The sequence below is a fragment of the Muntiacus reevesi genome, chromosome 15, assembly GCF_963930625.1.
Source record: "Muntiacus reevesi chromosome 15, mMunRee1.1, whole genome shotgun sequence".
Lineage (NCBI taxonomy): Eukaryota > Metazoa > Chordata > Mammalia > Artiodactyla > Cervidae > Muntiacus > Muntiacus reevesi.
This window is the reverse complement of record NC_089263.1, coordinates 42,950,286-42,967,977: the sequence shown is the minus strand read 5'-3', so window position 1 is coordinate 42,967,977 and position 17,692 is coordinate 42,950,286. Positions and strand designations below refer to the sequence as shown.

Genomic DNA, 17,692 nt, shown 5'->3' with positions numbered 1-17,692 from the left:
ATACACTGCTGAGCAAGCCAGTAAAACAGAAACGCAATTATGAAAACTTACTCACTTTGGTAAAGTAAGCCAAACTTGATGAAATGAAACAAATCTATATGATTTAGAAAACCCTCATCCCAAGTGATGGAATTAATGAAAGTGAAAGTCACTCAGCTGTGTCCAACTCTTTGCAACACAATGGACTATGTAGTCCATGTAATTCTCCAGACCAGAATACTGGAGTGGGTAGCCTTTCCCTTCTCCAGAGGATCTTCCCAACCCAGGAGTCGAACCCAGGTCTCCCGTATTGCAGGCGGATTCTCTACCAGCTGAGCCACAAGGCAAGCCTAAGAATACTGGAGTGAGTAGCCTATCCCTTCTCCAGTGGATCTTCCCAACCCAGGAATTGAACTGGGGTCTCCTGCATTGCAGGTGGATTCTTTACTAACTGAACTATCAGGGAAGCCCGGTGGGATTCACAAAATGCTGAACCAATCCTGAAAAGCATTACAGGATGAAGAAAAATGATCATCGTCTAAAAAGAAGGAAGTGCCCCCTTTCCTCCAACCCAAATCATTGGATAATAAGTAAAAGTTGCTAAAAAGCCTTTGACATCTGAGGCAGTTCATCAGAGGATCCTAAGTGATTCAGTGTGGGTAGGAGATAACATGTAGAGGATGAGACGATATCAGAAATGGAGAAGGGATTTACAAACAACCTGGAGCCCAACAGCAGATGGACTGGTTCTGCTATTGATGGACCTGGAAGGGCAGCAGAAAGGATGCCATAAAACCCTGTTGCCCATGCAAGTGGAATGGCTGGCCCAATAAGAGAAAGGTAGGCATCACTCTGTCTTCCCTGGTGGCTCAGCAGTAAATAATCTGCCTGCAATTCAGGAGCTGCAGGAGACTCAGGTCCGATCTCTTGGTTGGGAAGATCCCCTGGAAGAGAGCATGGCAACCCACTTCAGCATTCTTGCCTGGAGAATCCCATGGAAAGAGAAGCCTGGTGGGCTACAGTCCACAGGGTCACAAAGAGTCGGACATTACTGAAGCGACTTAGCACACACCAACGCAGGCATCACTTCGTATTGAGTTCCCCAACTTCAGATAAGCCTCAAACCCTAACAAATGTTAGGGCGAAAAATGCAACCGGTTATGAAAAGATATTATATCTCATTTAATTAAAAAGTCAGCTTATTGATATATAAACCAACTGGATCAAACAGGAAAAACTGAATCAAACAGAACAGAAGCAATGCTCTAAACAAGCATCAACTTAAGAGCTCTGATGCCAACCAGGAGGACACCCAGACACAAGTTTAGCATGGGGTAAGAGTCTTTACGTCTTCCGGTGAAGGCAAAGCCACTTGGTTGGCACTTCATAGGAATATCTTTCCACCAGGTCGTCATCATAAGGTATGTGCCATGAGTCTCCAGTTGTTTGCACCACGGTGTCATAGCTGAGAATATGCTGTTGAATTAAAAAGGGAACCACACATTGAGAACAACACTAAAGGAACATCTTGCCATTTCCCTTTCTTTTCTGACGATTTCTCAGTTTGCTTCAGAGATGTATTCTTTGTCTTACCTAACAATGGATTTTCAAAGAGCAGCTAGCTCTGTGAAGATGAATCCTGGCGGTAGGAACGGTGGGGGTTGGAGGATAAAATAGGAGTTAGGATTAACAGATACACATTACTACATATAAAAGAGAAGACTTCCTTGGTGGTGCAGTAGATAAAGAATCTGCTTGCCAATACAGAGGACATGGGCTTGATCCCTCATCTGGGAAGATTCCACATGCCAAGCAACAACTAAGCCCATGCACAACAACTGCTGAGCCCGTGCTCTAGAGCCCTCGAGCCACAATTACTGAAGCCTGCACGCTCTTGCGCCCAAGAGCCAAGCTAATGAGCCCCTGTGCCCCAACAACTGAAGCCTGTGCACCTAGAGTCTGTGCTCCACAAAAGTAGCCCCCACTCTCCACAATTAAGAAAAAACCCGTGTGCAGCAGTGAGGACCCAGTGCAGCCAAAAATAAAGAAAAAAGAAGAAAAAAAAAAGACTTCCTCACTTAAAAAAAATAGGTAAACAATAAGAACCTACTGTATAGCACAGAGAAAGATAATCAGTATAATAACCTATAATGGAAAAGAAAAGAATATATATATACATATACACACACCCACCCACCCCCTACACACACATATATATATCTACCATTGTATTACTGCTGCATACTTGAAGTTGACACATTGTAAATTAAGTACACTTCAATTTAAAAAAAGATGAACCCTATTGTTAGGAGTTCCTCTTTGGGGAGGTTTCATTTTTAAGGCTAAGGACTCCCTATAAGAAAAAAAAAATGTATATTCCATTTTTGTCTTTAATGATTTTGTATGCAACAGAGAAAACTTTCAAATATACAAAAATAAAGAAACAGCACAATGAACTCATATATACCCATTACTCGGCCTCAAAAATCATCAAAATTCATGGCTAATCTTACTTTATCTGAATGGATGAATCCCTCAAATTATTTTGAAATAAATCTCAGATATTATATCATTTCTTCTATAATTCAGTATGTATCTCTGAAATAACTTATTTTGTAAATATAAAAGGAATATTATTATTATTATACTTAAGAATTAACAACTCCTTAACACTGTCAAATTTCTACTGTTCACATTTTTCCAATTATTATATGTGTGCAATTATATTTTACAGTTTGTCTGAATAGGAATTGAAATAAGGTTACATTGTGACTGGCTAAACTCTCTCTCAATTCTCTTACAATCTAGAGCTTCTCTTTTCAACTCTATTTTTCTTGCAGTTTTTTGTTGAGGAAACCAGGTCCTATAGTGTTTCCCACAGTTGATTTTGCTGATTGCATTTCTATGGTATCATTTGATACCATATTTCCTACAAATGTTGTTTTTGTCTGTTTGCTGAGCCCTGGACTGTATTTATCATTGGCTAGTGTATTTTTCTGTAATAAATTGCCTTTAGATTTTCTCTTTGCTTTTACACAAGAGACATTCTTGTACTTACAGGTATTTCAACTAGAATCAAAAAAGAATTCAATTGAGACTGTGCCACAAAAGTGGATTAAACAGGAAAAAGGAGTTATTCAGCAGAAACAGAAGCATGATGAGTCATAAGACATACAGAATTTTGAGCTATGGCAAATAAATAGGAAAATAAAAAACACATATAGGGATTTGTAACTGATAACTGAAGTCACAACTGACGACACTTCAGGGGTTTTCAATACGTCAGTTAACGTGGGGTTGGCCTAGGAAAACATTGCTCTGGCAGACTCTGTGTTTTTAGGATCTGGCTAATTCCAAATACCAAATTGCTGCTGCTGCTGCTGCTAAGTTGCTTCAATCGTGTCTGACTCTGTGCGACCCCATAGACGGCAGCCCATCAGGCTTCACCATCCCTGGGATTCTCCAGGCAAGAACACTGGAGTGGGTTGCCATTTCCTTCTCCAATGCATGAAAGTGAAAAGTGAAAGTGAAGTCGCTCAGTCGTGTCCGACTCTTCACGACCCCATGGACTGCAGCCTACCAGGCTCCATGGGATTTTCCAGGCAAGAGTACTGGAGTGGGTTGCCATTGCCTTCTCCGAAATATCAAACTAAAGCTAAGAAAAACAAAACATCAAGAACTAGTTGCACTGTTCTTTGACCATGTCACATTCTTACTATATAGTTGGCTCTGCTGATGTCATGGAGAATATGGATAACATACCTGAAAGGTTATTTTTGCTCCTGGATGCTTACTAACAATTGCCAGCTGATGTCCCTGCTGCCACTTAAAGAACAGGCGCTGGGTCTTGGCATCAGGCAGACAGGCCTTGTGGTCTCGCATCAGGTCTTTTGTGATAAACTTGCAGTGGTTTCCTGAGTGCAGTGTGGCATACAGAAGAAACGGATCATCCTCAGAGCTGAGCCAGACATAAGAATGGACACAATCAAACACACGTCCAAAGAGGCAGAGAACAGCATTCTTCACCATGCTGTTTACTTCCTTCTCTACTTTCCTCAGAAGTATTCTTTGTTTTTAACTGATACGCTCAATCAAGGATACTTATGAACAACCTTCAAGTCTTCAGCTGGTAGACAACATGATTGAGAACACAGATGGCCAGCTACAGGGAAAGGAATGCTAACGCTTAGGATTCTTAGCAGTTCAACTGGACTCTACCTTTAGAATGGAGAATTCTAACAGTAATTCTCTCTTCATACTTAAAAGCTGGTTCGCTGTGTCCCCATGGAGGTTTCCTCATCTGCCTCATCCACTACAGAGCACATGTTTCCCCTACCCCTTTCCTCACTCGAATTCAAGAAATATTCATAAAACTAACAGGGCAAGAGGACACTTTTCTTGCAAAAGTAAGGGGCTAACCTCAAAGCTGAAACTGGTATCTCCAAGTAGCTTCTGGGTAGCCGTCCTGATCAGCACCCAAAGGCACCTCCAGTCTGAGAAGAGCCAGGAGCTCAGTCTCCAGTGAGCCCTCAACATCAGTGGTGAGTGCGTGAACACACGTGCTGTAAAAACAGCACTAGTTACCTTGACTCAGGAGATTCCCATGGCAACATGTGATTAAGCCACATATCTCGATCCAAGTGACACAAAGTGGATTCTTTACAGAATACCTTATACTAGAGTATTTCAGTTTCAAGTGAAATGATAAAATAACTGGAATCTGTCTTTAAAATAATCTTCAGAAAAAAAAAAAAAAGTTGGGGTTATATGGAACAATATTAACAAATGACAGTAGCTATGGGAACTGATTGACAGTCCCGTGGGCATTCACTATACTATTCTCCCTAGTTTAGGTTTCAACACGCTTCTTTGGCTTATCAGTGGCAAACAGAGTTAATGTTAAAAATTTAAATACTCAAATCCAAAGCCATAGAAGGTGGCTGAATCAATCTTTACCACTGGGTTTGGAATTTCAGCATATACAATAAATACAGACTCCAAACAAGCACGAGACCAATTTCCAACAGGCTTCTTGGTTATAACACTACCATTACTGAGTTCTTCTACCTATGAAAAATAATGATGATGGTGACAGCAACGAATACAGATGCTTTCCACGTACTTGGTGCTGTGCCAAGAGCCTCACATGTATTGTTTGCAACTATTTTCTCACTGAATCCCCATGAGGGAACCTATGAAGAAAAGAAGACAGACAAGGGAAACACTTCCCAGACAGGAAGTGACAGGGCCATGATCTGAACCAGGGTAGATTGATTCTCAAGCCTGCGGTCCTCAGGTTTAGCTAATGCTGCCTAACGTGACTAAATGAAGGGCATTACTATTATCTTATAGTCTTGGAAAGATGGAAGTACCCACTCCATGAATAAATAAAAGGACTTAGCTACAGAAAAATGAGATTTGGTTTGGGATCTGAAAGAGGGGTTAGCTTCCAGCTTTATGCATTGATTGTCATTTGACTTTTTTTTATTTGGCTGCACTGTCTGGCCTGCGGGATCCTTAGTTCCTTGACCAGGGATTGAACCTGGGCCACAGCAGTGAGACTGCCATCCTAACCACTGTACTGTCAGAGAATTCCTCCATTTGATCTTTTTAAGAAGAAACGGTTTGGACAATACTGACAAATCCTGAAGTTACCACATTCACCCCAACAAAACCCAGACTCAGGCTCGCTCATGACCCATGCTAAGTTGTAAGTACACCTCTGTCAGCATGAACAGTGTGAGAACCTGAACGCTGCTAGCAGGGTGCTGTAGATCTGTGCTCCTGATTAGCTACTTTCTGCATACGCTATGGACACTGTGTATTTTGTTGCTGATCATGTTTTCCACCTTCCTTTGGTTTCCTGGGGAGCTGTAGCTCATAGCAACATTCCCTTTATATTTAGAATAAAATCCAGAGCCCACAAGGACCTCTGTAATGCGGTCCCTGCCTTCTCTGCGACATCAGAACTGACCATCCACACTGGCCTGCCAGCTCCCCTCATTCCTGACTGACAGCCCTCTTTCCCTCCCTCCCCATTTGCAGTGGGTCTGAGTTGTGGCACGCAGGATCTTTAGTTGTGGCATGTGAACTCTTAGTTGCAGCACAAGGGATCTAGTTCCCTGAGCAGGGATCAAACTTGGCCTCCGTGCATTGGGAGTGCAGTCTTAGCCACTGGACCACTGGGAAGGCCCTTTGTCATTGTTGTTCAGGGCCTTTTGAACACTTGCTGTTCCTTCTGCCTGGCAGTTTCTTCCCACTACCTCTCCTCCTTTCTCCAACGACTCACTCATTCCCTGTCTTCATAGCTTTGATCACTGCCCAGAAGGACATTACCTGTTTATTTGTTTACCTCTTTACTGCTAAGTTCCAAGAGGACAGGGACTTGGTTTTGTTCACTGGTATTTCTCCAGGAACACAGATGGTGCTCATATTTGTTAAATATTTGTTAAATGATCTGTTCAGGAATTTATGGCATGCATTCTGTGTACTAATCTCATTTGGGGCTTTAACTTATTTCTCCTTTAAACTGATTTCTCATCTATTTAAGTTTATCCTGCTATAAAAACTATATTTTTATATGCTGCCTCACATCTTTTTTTTTTTTTGAATGAGGCTGATTATACATATATACCTACACACACATGCACTTTAAAAATAAAAAAACAGGTAACAAGCAGATGATTGGAGCCTAGTGTAATTCACTTAATAACTTCAATACCTACATGTTGTCAGCGAAAAAAAAGCTGGCTTGCTTTTGCATCTTTTCCATCTCAACTCTTCTCCACCGGGAATTTTGCGTTAACATATGCTTCCGGCCCAGGACCAGCACTTGAAGATTCTGCTTGGCGAGGTGAGAGACCACATTCAAGAGCTGAAAAACACAAAGCCAGTCCCCAAGAAAGTCAAGGGAAGAATCTCAAGTAAGGGGAGTGATTCTCCCAGACGGTAATCTCAATGGGTCAAACAGTCTTTTCTGGTAAGAGGTGAGAAAATATTCCTAAACAGTCTTTTCTGGTAAGACGTAACTGCCCGTCTTTGTAAACAAGCCTGAGGAAAATGCTCCCTTGTTACAAATGATTATCTAACACCTGCCCACTGGCCAGGCTACATGGGATACCTGGGGAGGTTTCTAAGCATAGATAAGATGAGCTATTTTTAAACTGTGTTCCATAGGGCCCACTGGGACAGAGGTAGGGGCTAAGAAGGACGGGGTTTGGTTCCTATACACTCCCAACCCTGTTTCAACCCAAACAGCTCAGTTTTTGTCTACTTATATATTGGTATTCTGCATAGATTTTTATTTAAATAAAGGATGGCTCAGACGGTAAAGAACCTGCCTCCAATGCAGGAGACCTGGGTTCAATCCCTGGGTCAGGAAGACCCCCTGGAGAAGGGAACGGCAACAGAGGAGCCTGGCAGGCTACAGTCCATGGGGTTGCAAAGAGTCAGTCAGGACTAAGAGACTAACCCTTCTTTTATTAAAAGTTTGTAAATGGCTGGAATAGATATTTCTTTTTTTTTACTTAAAGTTTTTTAACTTTTAACTTTGTATTGGGATATAGCCAATTAACAATGTTGTGATAGTTTCAGGAGAACAATGAAGGGATTCAGCCATATGTATCCATGAAGATACTGAATTTTCAGTCAACTTTTCCACATCATAATTCTGCTAAGATTGCTCCTTTTCACTGAAATCCCTCTTTCCTCCAAAAGGTCTGTCAACTTTCATCCTCCAGCTTATATTCCACTCAGTGAATTTACCCCCTATTCTTTCCACTTCCCACATGTCTTGTGTGCACGTGGATTCCTCTTAAAAGTTTGAAGTGGGATTTTTAGTAAATCCTGCACTTTGGTGAGCTTGCTTACATTCAATCTTTCGTAAGGAAAAGTCTATAAACTATTTTCATGTACAATCTATTAAACTAAGCTACAAATGAATATTACTAAGTATAATATATAAAAGCTAATAAAATATTTTAACTTAAGTTACACAACAGTGTACTGGAAATATAAAAGTTCTATAATTTATAAAAACTCCAGGCCCTATGAAAATCACAAGCTGAAAGTCACTGAAGAAATCCTTAATTTTCTTGGGTCTTGGTTGGAAAGGCATTTATTTTAGCCTAGCTTTCCTTAACTCAAAAATTTCTTCCCATGTAGACTTTCAGGATATTAGTTAAAATTCTTTACTCAATAATTTTTCATTCATTTATTTCGTCAGTTGTCAAATACTGCTTGATTACCTGTTAGTCTAACACACATGGATTCTCTCTGTTAGTCTAATAATGAATTAGCAAGAGCTGAACTTTTAAGTACTGTTTAATGCTTTGGATTTATATGTATTTTTGGCCCATTCTACCCATTCTACTCCATTACTAATCTTATTATTTTAGCAAACAGTAGTTAGTTACATGATCTCTAATTCTTAGTTCTAGAATGAACAGACGGAATGGACACAAGTTGGCCACTGGATGTGAGCAGAGAAGTGTACCAATACCACTGTGACGACTCTGACCCAAAGCTTTACAACCAGAAAAAGTTATGAGTAATAGCTTCTCTGTTCATTCAACAGTTATTTCCCAGAACTCTTCCATGTATAAGGCATATGGTAGGTATCATAGCTTACAAAGTTTTGAAAGATATGGCCCCTGACTTCAGTGAGGGAGTGCCTAATAATTTTCTTACCCAACTCTCAAGCCTGGAAAGATGTATATGCTGGTTCCACATATATTGGATGGTTAATAGACATTTTCTGATTAGCTGAAGAAAACGCCTGCCTCTGTTTTGAAATAAAAAATACCTACCTCTATTACTGAAACTGAAAAATATAGGCAAGAATAAAAGTGAAAGAGGAAATCAGTCATAACTTCACTACCCAAAGATCTAACTCTATTTGCCAATCTATTTATCCTAAGCATTTTTATATAATCTTATAAGGTACTATTTTAAAAGCTGGATTGGTAATCAAACATCTTCACTATGGAAGTTTAGTTCAGGGATTCAAACACCTCAAAAAACATTGAGAGTGAATCTCTTTCAAAATGCACTTATAAATTTCCTTTCTTAAAAGCTATGCTGAGATTACAGATTATTTTCAATGAGCCCAGATACAAAATGGCAACTGAATTCATTAAAAGGAATGACAACTGCTTTCTAAAAATTCCTGTATGAATTCCCACAAAGTTATTCTCGATACCGAAAAAAAAAAAAAAAATCAAACAAAACCAATTTTTTTTTTTTTTCAAAACCAATTTTTTATACTGATTCCATATATATGAGAAGACATGGCTTAAAGAAAAACACAGTTGGGTCTTCACATCTCTGTGTGTGTGTGCTTAGTCACTCATATCTATACCTCAGTTTAAATAAATAGCCTTGAATTTACTAATATTAAGTTAAAGACAGGGGCCCAAAGAAGAGCAGAAAGGGCTTAGGTTAGCTTGAACAACTCTGGGGCACCATCATGTGGCCGAAAGGTCTCTGCTAGTAGCAGCTCTCTGGTAATGATGCAAACAAGGGAGAATAAAGACACAGGAAAGAGAGATGAGTGTACAGGATGGAATAGAGGCATTTGCCTGAAACTCTGTAACAATCTAGCTATGAGCCTACTTCCTGTGAGGTAAATTCCAGGACTGGATCCAATGGGCTGGCCCAGAGTCATAGATATACTTAAAATAGTAAAGAAAAAGAAAACTGACCTTAATTCTATGTTAGATCAAAAATAAAACTGGAAGAAATCTCCACTTCTGGGAAGATGGAGTGGATGTACTTTTCCCTATTTCTTCCACTATGTACAACTAAAACCCTCAGATGTTTTATATATAAAACAAATGCAAGACTTTGTAGAGCTAAAAAGGCAGACTGACTAGGGACCTTGGGATTTTCTTTTCGCCTCATATATCCTGTACTTGGAGATCAAGAAGCCAGCAACCTGGAAATGCCAAAGGATGCAGACAAAAAAAGACCAACAAAGGCCGGGTCTTTCTAGCCAAAGGACTAGAAAAGATGCAGTCTAGCAAGATGGAAGACCTGTTAAAGTGATAACACCAGTAGACTGTGATGTTACATGTGTGTGTACATATGTGATGCTTTCAGCAACCATTAAAAATGCTATACAAAGATATATATTCAAAAAGACTATGATTTAAAAAAAATGCCCACTATAGACACACAAAAATGGAATTCTAAGAAAAGTTCAAGCAACCCACAGGAAGGCAGGAAAAATAAAATAGAGAATAACGGTGATAGAAAACAAAAAATAAAATGGCAGACATAACGCCTAACATATTAATAACAACATAAAATATAAAGGATTTTAATACATCAGTGAAAAGACAGGGCACATATCAGAATTTTATTCCTTTTTAAGGCTGAATAATATTCCACTGTATCTATATACAACATTTTATCTATTCATGTCCATGGATATTTGGGTTGTTTCTAACACTTTCCTTCCTGAACTTATCCTATAATGAGGAATATTGATCATAGCTATCTTGCTTGGGAAACTAGCATAGGACTTCTATAATGTCTGTAGACGTCGGATCCTAAAGACTTTAGAGTTCTGAAGATCTACAGTCCATAAAAGTGCCAGAGACTGCAGAGGGGGAGGTAAAAAGTTAAAAGACTAGGGAAAGGAAGTTACACTTGCTATTTAGGGTTACTCAGAATAGCTCTTGCTTTCATGACCCTCTCCCACCTCTCAGGCAGCTTTTCTACTTCCTGAGCATCCCTACCCACTTATTTCCAACACATGTAGCTCAGCCAATTATATTTTTACCCTAAGCTCAGGAACTACTTTCCAGGTTTACACCAAAAGTAAGTCATGCATGAGTAATGTCACTTATGATTAAAAAAAAAAAAACAAAAAACCTTCTTATCTATTCCTACTGGAGACAAGTCAAATTAGAATAGAAGCCAAACCAGAAATTGTACCAAATATTAAGCTGCAATCTGTGTTTACTCTTCTGGTTTTTGGAGAATTATCATTTAGACATCGTAAAGAGCAATGTGGGAGGGAGCATGGTGAGAATCGATCTCAGCTTAACCCTGAGGTGCCAAGTACCCAGAGTTCTGGAAGCAATTTGGAATTTGAGATATTCTCCAGAATCAGCTGTACTATGTATTTTGCTCTGCTGTGTGGTTCAGACTTCAGACCCCTTGGGCAGGTCCAGAACTGTCCTCACCATCTCTGGATTCTCCAGGTTGAGAACATCCCACAGTGAATCTCAGCTTCTCTTGTCAGAACTGCCCTGAGCTCAAGGAAACTCTTCCACAGCTCTCTCATTTAAACCTAATCCCTGTTCAGAGTCTCAAGGGGAGAACTACCTCATCTAAGATACTGACCATTCTGTACACATGGATATTTGTCATATACTTCTTGATCCTTCCTATGAAGGCCTAGTTTGGTCTTGGATGAACCTTGAAGATAAGTCAAACACAAAAGGACAAGTATTATACGATTTCATTTATATGAGTTACCTAGAGGAGTCAAATTCAGAGACAGAAAACAGAACGGTATTTGCCAGGGGCCAGAAGAGAGGTAATAAGGAGATACTGTTTAATGGCACAGTTTCAGTTCAGGTGATGTTCTGGTGATGGGGATGGTTGCCCAACAATGTAGTGCTTAATGCCACTGAATGGTACACTTGAAAATGGTTAAAATGATATATTGTATGTTATGTACATTTTACTACAATAAAAGTTTTATTATCAAAAATTTTAAATATAAACAAAAGTAAGCTGAATAGCATAATGTGCCCATCACCCAGCTTCAATAATTATCAGCTCATGGCCAATCCAATTTCATATATATCCCTACCAACTTCTGCTTCAGATTATTCTGAAACAAATCCTAGACATCACATCATCTGTGAATATGTCAATGTATTTCTAAGTATAAGGACTCTTATCACATCTAAAAATATTAACAATTCCTTAATATCAAATATACAATCAGCATTTATATTTCTCTAGGTTATATTGCTTTTTAGTTTAAAAAAAAAATCAAGATCTAAAAGAACTCCATACACTGTGAGAGCCTGACTACCATTAAAGAAATGTGGCTCCTATTCTGATGGAAGTTCCCACATTTAGACTTTGCCAATAGCATCCTTGTGGTATCATGTAACATATTCTCTAGTCTTCCTTGTTTCCTATAAATTGGCAGCTGGATCTAGAGACTTGATCAGATTTAAGGGTTTCCGGATATGTATGAGTGTGCATGTGCATGTGTATATTTAAAATTGTGGCCCTGATAAAGTGAAAAGGGTAGTTTATTCATTAAAAATGAATGACAACCTTCTCTGTCAGTCATTAGGCAGAGGGTACTGGGGATGTGAATACCAATGTGAAGACACATTATTCCCAGCTCCGAGAGTTTGCAGTCAAATGACTGTAATGTGATGTAAAAAGTGCTAAGAGAGGATAAAGGATGGGCACCTAAATCAGATTGGGGGTGGAGACGGTGGTCAGGGAAGTCACCGCTAAGGAAGCGACGACTGAGCTGAGTTTTCAGATGAATTATTCAGGCAAGGAACGGGAGTTTCCAAGGACAAGAAGCAGCATGTAGTTGGTTTTTTTTTTTTTTTTTAAGCAGCAGCATATTGGTTGAAGGTGAGGGCTCTTCATTAATGCGCTGAATTCAGGGAACTGCAAGCTGTCAAATGTGGGAAGATGACACAGGGAGTCCCAGGAAGAAGGCTGGAAATGACTACAGGGGTCAGATCACGAAGGTCCTTGTAAACCATGATAAGGAATCTTTTACCAGCTGAAAGCAGTGGAGAACAACAAAGCACTTAAATAGGAGCATGACATGACTAGCAGTTTAAAGAGATCAACACTGTGGATTGCAAGGAGGCTGGCCTAGAATAAGGAGATCAAGTAAGGGGGCTTCTTGATGAAGTATTTCAGGTAACAGATGATGAGAATTGAGATGCTGGTGGTAAGGATGGAGAGAGAGACCCTTCTGGAGTAAAGCAGAACTGAGGAGACTTAGGCACTGACTGAATGTGGGAAACAGAGAGATAAACCAGAGAAGAGTTGGATAACTGGATGGATGATGGTAGCAAGCCAGGGTCTGTGAGAGGAGGAGCTCGTGATAGCTACCAGGGGGTAAATAAGCCAGTGGGCAGCCAGACAGGAAACTCTATCCAGGAGAGGGCTTTGGGATGAAATAAAGATTTGGAGTCATCAGGAAACACACATTGGCAGGAGCCATCAGCAAGTGGAAGAGGTCTTCAGTTCAGTCGCTCAGTCATGTCCGACTCTTTGCAACCCCATGAGCCATAGCATGCCAGGTATCCCTGTCCATCACCAACTCCCAGAGCCTACACAAACTCATGTCCATTGAGTTGGTAATGCCATCCAGCCATCTCATCCTCTGTCATCCCCTTCTCCTCCTGCCCTCAATCTTTCCCAGCATCAGGGTCTTTTCAAATGAGTCAGTTCTTCACATCAGGTGGCCAAAGTATTGGAGTTTCAGCTTCAACATCAGTCCTTCCAATGAACACCCAGGACTGATCTCCTTAAGCATGGACTGGTTGGATCTCCTTGCATTCCAAGGGACTCTCAAGAGTCTTCTCCAACACCACAGTTCAAAAGCATCAATTCTTCAGCACTCAGTTTTCTCTATAGTCCAACTCTCACATCCAAACACAACCACTGGAAAAACCATAGCCTTGACCAGACGGACCTTTGTCAGCAAAGTTAACATCTCTGCTTTTTAATATGCTCTCTAGGTTGGTCATAACTTTCCTTCCAAGGAGTAAGCATCTTTTAATTTCATGGCTGCAGTCAGCATCTGCAGTGATTTTGGAGCCCAAAAAAATAGTCTCTCACTGTTTCCATTGTTTCCCCATCTATCTGCCATGAGGACCAGATGCCATGATCTTAGTTTTCTGAATGTTAAACTTTAAGCCAACTTTTTCACTCTCCTCTTTCACTTTCATCAAGAGGCTCAACTAAAGAGCCTCTTCACTTCTTCTTCACTTCCTGCCATAAGGGTGGTGTCATCTGCATATCTGAGGTTATTGATATTTCTCCCGGCAATCTTGATTCCAGTTTGTGCTTCTTCCAGCCCAGCGTTTCTCATGATGTACTCTGCATATAAGTTAAATAAGCAGGGTGACAATATACAGCCTTGACATACTCCTTTAACGAACCCAAAAGGAGCAGAGGATGAAAACTGAGGAATCCTATTCTTTAAAAGATATAGAACTAGAAGAAAAGCCATTAATGGAAGCTGAGGAACGGCCTGAGAGATAGAAGGAAAACCAGGAGACAGTGATGTCTCAGAAAGACTATAAGCAGCACTTCAAGAAGGAAGGAAAGCCTAGTAACAGCACTACAGAAACACCAAAATGTGGCCTGCACCCCGGAGGAGACATCCTGATGCCATGGTGGCAGGAGGGAGATTTCACTTGCCTTTCTTAACTCTCTTCAGCTAGTTAGAGCCCAGCACTCTTGGACACTGTACCCAATGTCATTCCCTGACAGCTTCTAATGCTGTTATTAGATGTGTGAAATGAATGTCAGTTGCTCTTCAAAACCAAGGGAAGTTTGAAGATAGCTTTCTTTAATTGATCTGATGTAGAAGGGGAGCTTGATAAAGTAGAAATTATTCTCCCTGGAATTGTAAGATGCTGTTATAGGTGCAAATTGCAACCTATAGGTGTTTGAGAAGCAAGGTCTTATGTATATGATGAGTCTAAGCTTTTGGAGGCTTCACTTTTCTCAGATAAAACCATGCAAGTGTTCACACCAAGGAGGCTGTGAAGCGATTTCATCTTTGACCTCCCCTACTTTACATACACACACACACACACTCCCCTGCAGTTCAGCACCTGAGCTGAGAAAGGAGATCAAATTAATTTTAAACAGAATGTTGACATTAAAGAAACTATTTTTAGTTATAGGTGGAAAAACATAAAATTCCATTAAAAAAAAGAGAAGAGAAATTCTTAAAACCACCACAAACAGCCTGCATACTGTTCCAACATGAAAAGATACCAATTTCTCATAGCAGTTACACAGTGGTTGTCTGGAACACTAAAGCCAGGAAACACGCCCACTTTTTATGCTATTGCTTCACTAAAGACAATCTCATGGTAATGTGGTACTTGATCTAGGATGGAAGTAGGGGGCTTCGTATGTGAGTCTGGGTGGATTTCAGGATATGATGAGATTTAAGTCAAAGACAGACAAGAGAAAGCAAGAAAAAAAAAGAGACTCTGGATCCTTTAAAACCACTTCAGGGCACAATGACTGATGAACTCTATGGAAGGCAGTGTTCTCAGATTCAGAAGACCACAAACACAGTGTTTATAACTGATACCCTGTGCTCTCCACCAAGTTTACAGCAGAAGAAACACAGGAAGTTATAACTTATACTACAACCCTGGAGTTTTTTAGTTGTTTCTGTGTTCCTATAGTCTGCAGGTAAGCTAATATTCAGTTTCAATCTCTTCTTTGTCTTTGCTCCTACCACTTTTCTCTTGAACTACGTTTTTGGAAGAGAATCCCTGTTTTAGAAATAGTCCTTGAGTGACTGCTATGGTTAGCATTTTTCTGTGCAGTCCTGGAAATGCCAACTAGGAGGAGAGTGCAGGTAACCCACCACTGTTGTGGCTCAAGGCTTTTCATCAATGTTTTCATCTGCCAGCTACCCACTGGTACTGTTTCAGCCTCAGTTCTACGCTTGAGTATTGCTGCTTGCTAGACAGAATGGAAGGAGTAATATAACTTTCTATTTAAAGAAGGTTAATGATACTTCCTTTTAAATTAAAAAAAAATAACTTTATGTATTTATTTATTTGGCTGTGCTGGGCCTTTGTTGTTGCACGGGCTTTTCCCTAGTTGCAGCACGGGGTTTTCTCTAGTTGCAGCAAGTGGGGGCTACCCTCTAGTTGTGGTATGCAGACTTCTCACTGCGGTGCCTTCTCGTGTTGTGAAGCATGGGCACTAGGCACGCGGGCTTCAGTAGGTGCAGCTCTGAGGTGCTAGAGCACAGGCTCAGTAGTTGTGCTGCATGGGCTTAGCTGCTCCAAGGCATGTGGGATCTTCTGGGATCAGTGATCGAACCTGTGTCTTCTGCATTGGCAGGAAGATTCTTTACCACTGAGCCACCAGGGAAGCCCAGTGATACTTCTTTGCTGGACTTGTTTAAGTGTTGTATACCATGTAAGATCCAGATTAACATTTGTTGAGGATGAGAGTATTGGAAGAAGGTAAGAAAAGGAAGTGTTTTAGAGAAGCAACAGAAGCTAGGGCAAGGAGGGAGATGGAAGCTTCCACTGGGTGGTATTCAAGGAGTGGAAACCTCGTAAGCCTGACGGCGTAGTTTCAGAGAGGCGAGACTGACACTGTCCTGGAGTCCTGCTCTCACCTCTGGGACATGTGCTTTAAGTACAGCTTTAAAACTCTGATTACTGACCAAATATATAAAGCTCTTTGAATCTGTTGGAAGAAATTACATACACAAAATACTACCACTTTATTATGATGTCATAAATGATCCCATTGGTTTACATGAGACTCACCATGTCCTGTATCCTGCTTTCGTCAGTCATTGGTATTTTAGGGAGATTTCAATGATCTCATGTTGTCTTTAGTCAATGAAACAATTCTACGGAGGAAGAGAAATGCCCTTCCTGCCTTGGGAACATCCTGCCAAGTGTGGGATGTGTTTCCTGCCTGCCATGTCTTCTCTGATGCCGTTAGTACCCACACAGTTATCCAGCCTTTTAGAAAATGATTAAATTATTGGTCTGGATGGATTTCCCCACTCAGCTGAGAGTCAGAGCTGTCTAGAAGACAGAAGATTTGGCTGCTGACTCATAGTGTGACTTTTCTGCAAACATTTACACGCATTCTCTGGTCTTTCTAGTTTTTCTGTAAAATATCTGTCTTTCCTTTATCATTGTGAGGCAGGAAAGCATAGTGTTTTGAAGACTGAAAACTACTTTCAAGACAATTAAATTAACTTATTCTGATACATATTAATTTCCACCTTTTTTTTTTTTTTTTACTGCTCTGCACAGTTTGCGGGATCTTAGTTCCTCAATCAGGGATTAAGCCCAAGCCCCTGGCATTGGAAGCTTGGAGTCCTAACCATTGAACCACCAGGGAATTAATTTCCACTTTTAAAAGTTGATTAAAAACTCCTCCCAGGGTTCTAGATCCAGTCTATGTACACAGGGAACAATTTGCTCCTATTGGGAGCAAGTATATAACTATTGGGAAAGTATATAACCACTTTCAGGCTCATAAGCCACCATTCAATGACTAAAAGAGAAAGAATATGGTGAGCAGGGCTCTGCAGGATTGAAAACTTACGTTGTCTCTCTATGGCTGCACAGCTTCACACAGCTTTTGTCTTGGCAGACAGTTACACACAACTGTACACTCTGGCTGTGCTTAATTGCTCAGTCATGTCCGACTTTTTGCGACGCCGTGGACTGTAGACTGCCTGGCTCCTCTGTCCATGGGGATTCTCCAGGCAAGAATACGGGAGTGGGTTGCCGTGCCCTCCTCCAGGGGATCTTCCTAATCCAGGGATTGAAGCCAGGTCTCCCACACTGCAGGCAAATTCTTTACCGTCTGAGCCACCAGGGCTACTGGTTTTGTTTTCTGGAAAAACCTTGTCAGTTCAAAATATATAAAAGACCTATGTATATAAAAAGACACCTTGGACATGCCCAGTTATGCTCCA

At 40.6% G+C, this 17,692-nt stretch overlaps 1 protein-coding gene across 3 annotated transcripts in view; it reads right to left on the bottom strand.

Moving 5' to 3' along the window:
- Positions 1 to 1,137: 1,137 nt before the first annotated feature.
- PRORP (protein only RNase P catalytic subunit) overlaps positions 1,138 to 17,692 on the bottom strand; it is a 122,973-nt gene continuing 106,418 nt past the window's right edge. For all 3 annotated transcript variants that reach the window (XM_065906551.1, XM_065906553.1, XM_065906554.1), the window contains 3 exons: positions 6,705 to 6,853; positions 3,742 to 3,937; positions 1,138 to 1,455 (listed from right to left, as the gene is read on the bottom strand). In XM_065906551.1, coding sequence (XP_065762623.1) covers positions 1,324 to 1,455; positions 3,742 to 3,937; positions 6,705 to 6,853 — 477 coding nt within the window. In that variant the 3' untranslated portion in view covers positions 1,138 to 1,323. The remainder of the gene's footprint in view (positions 1,456 to 3,741; positions 3,938 to 6,704; positions 6,854 to 17,692) is intronic.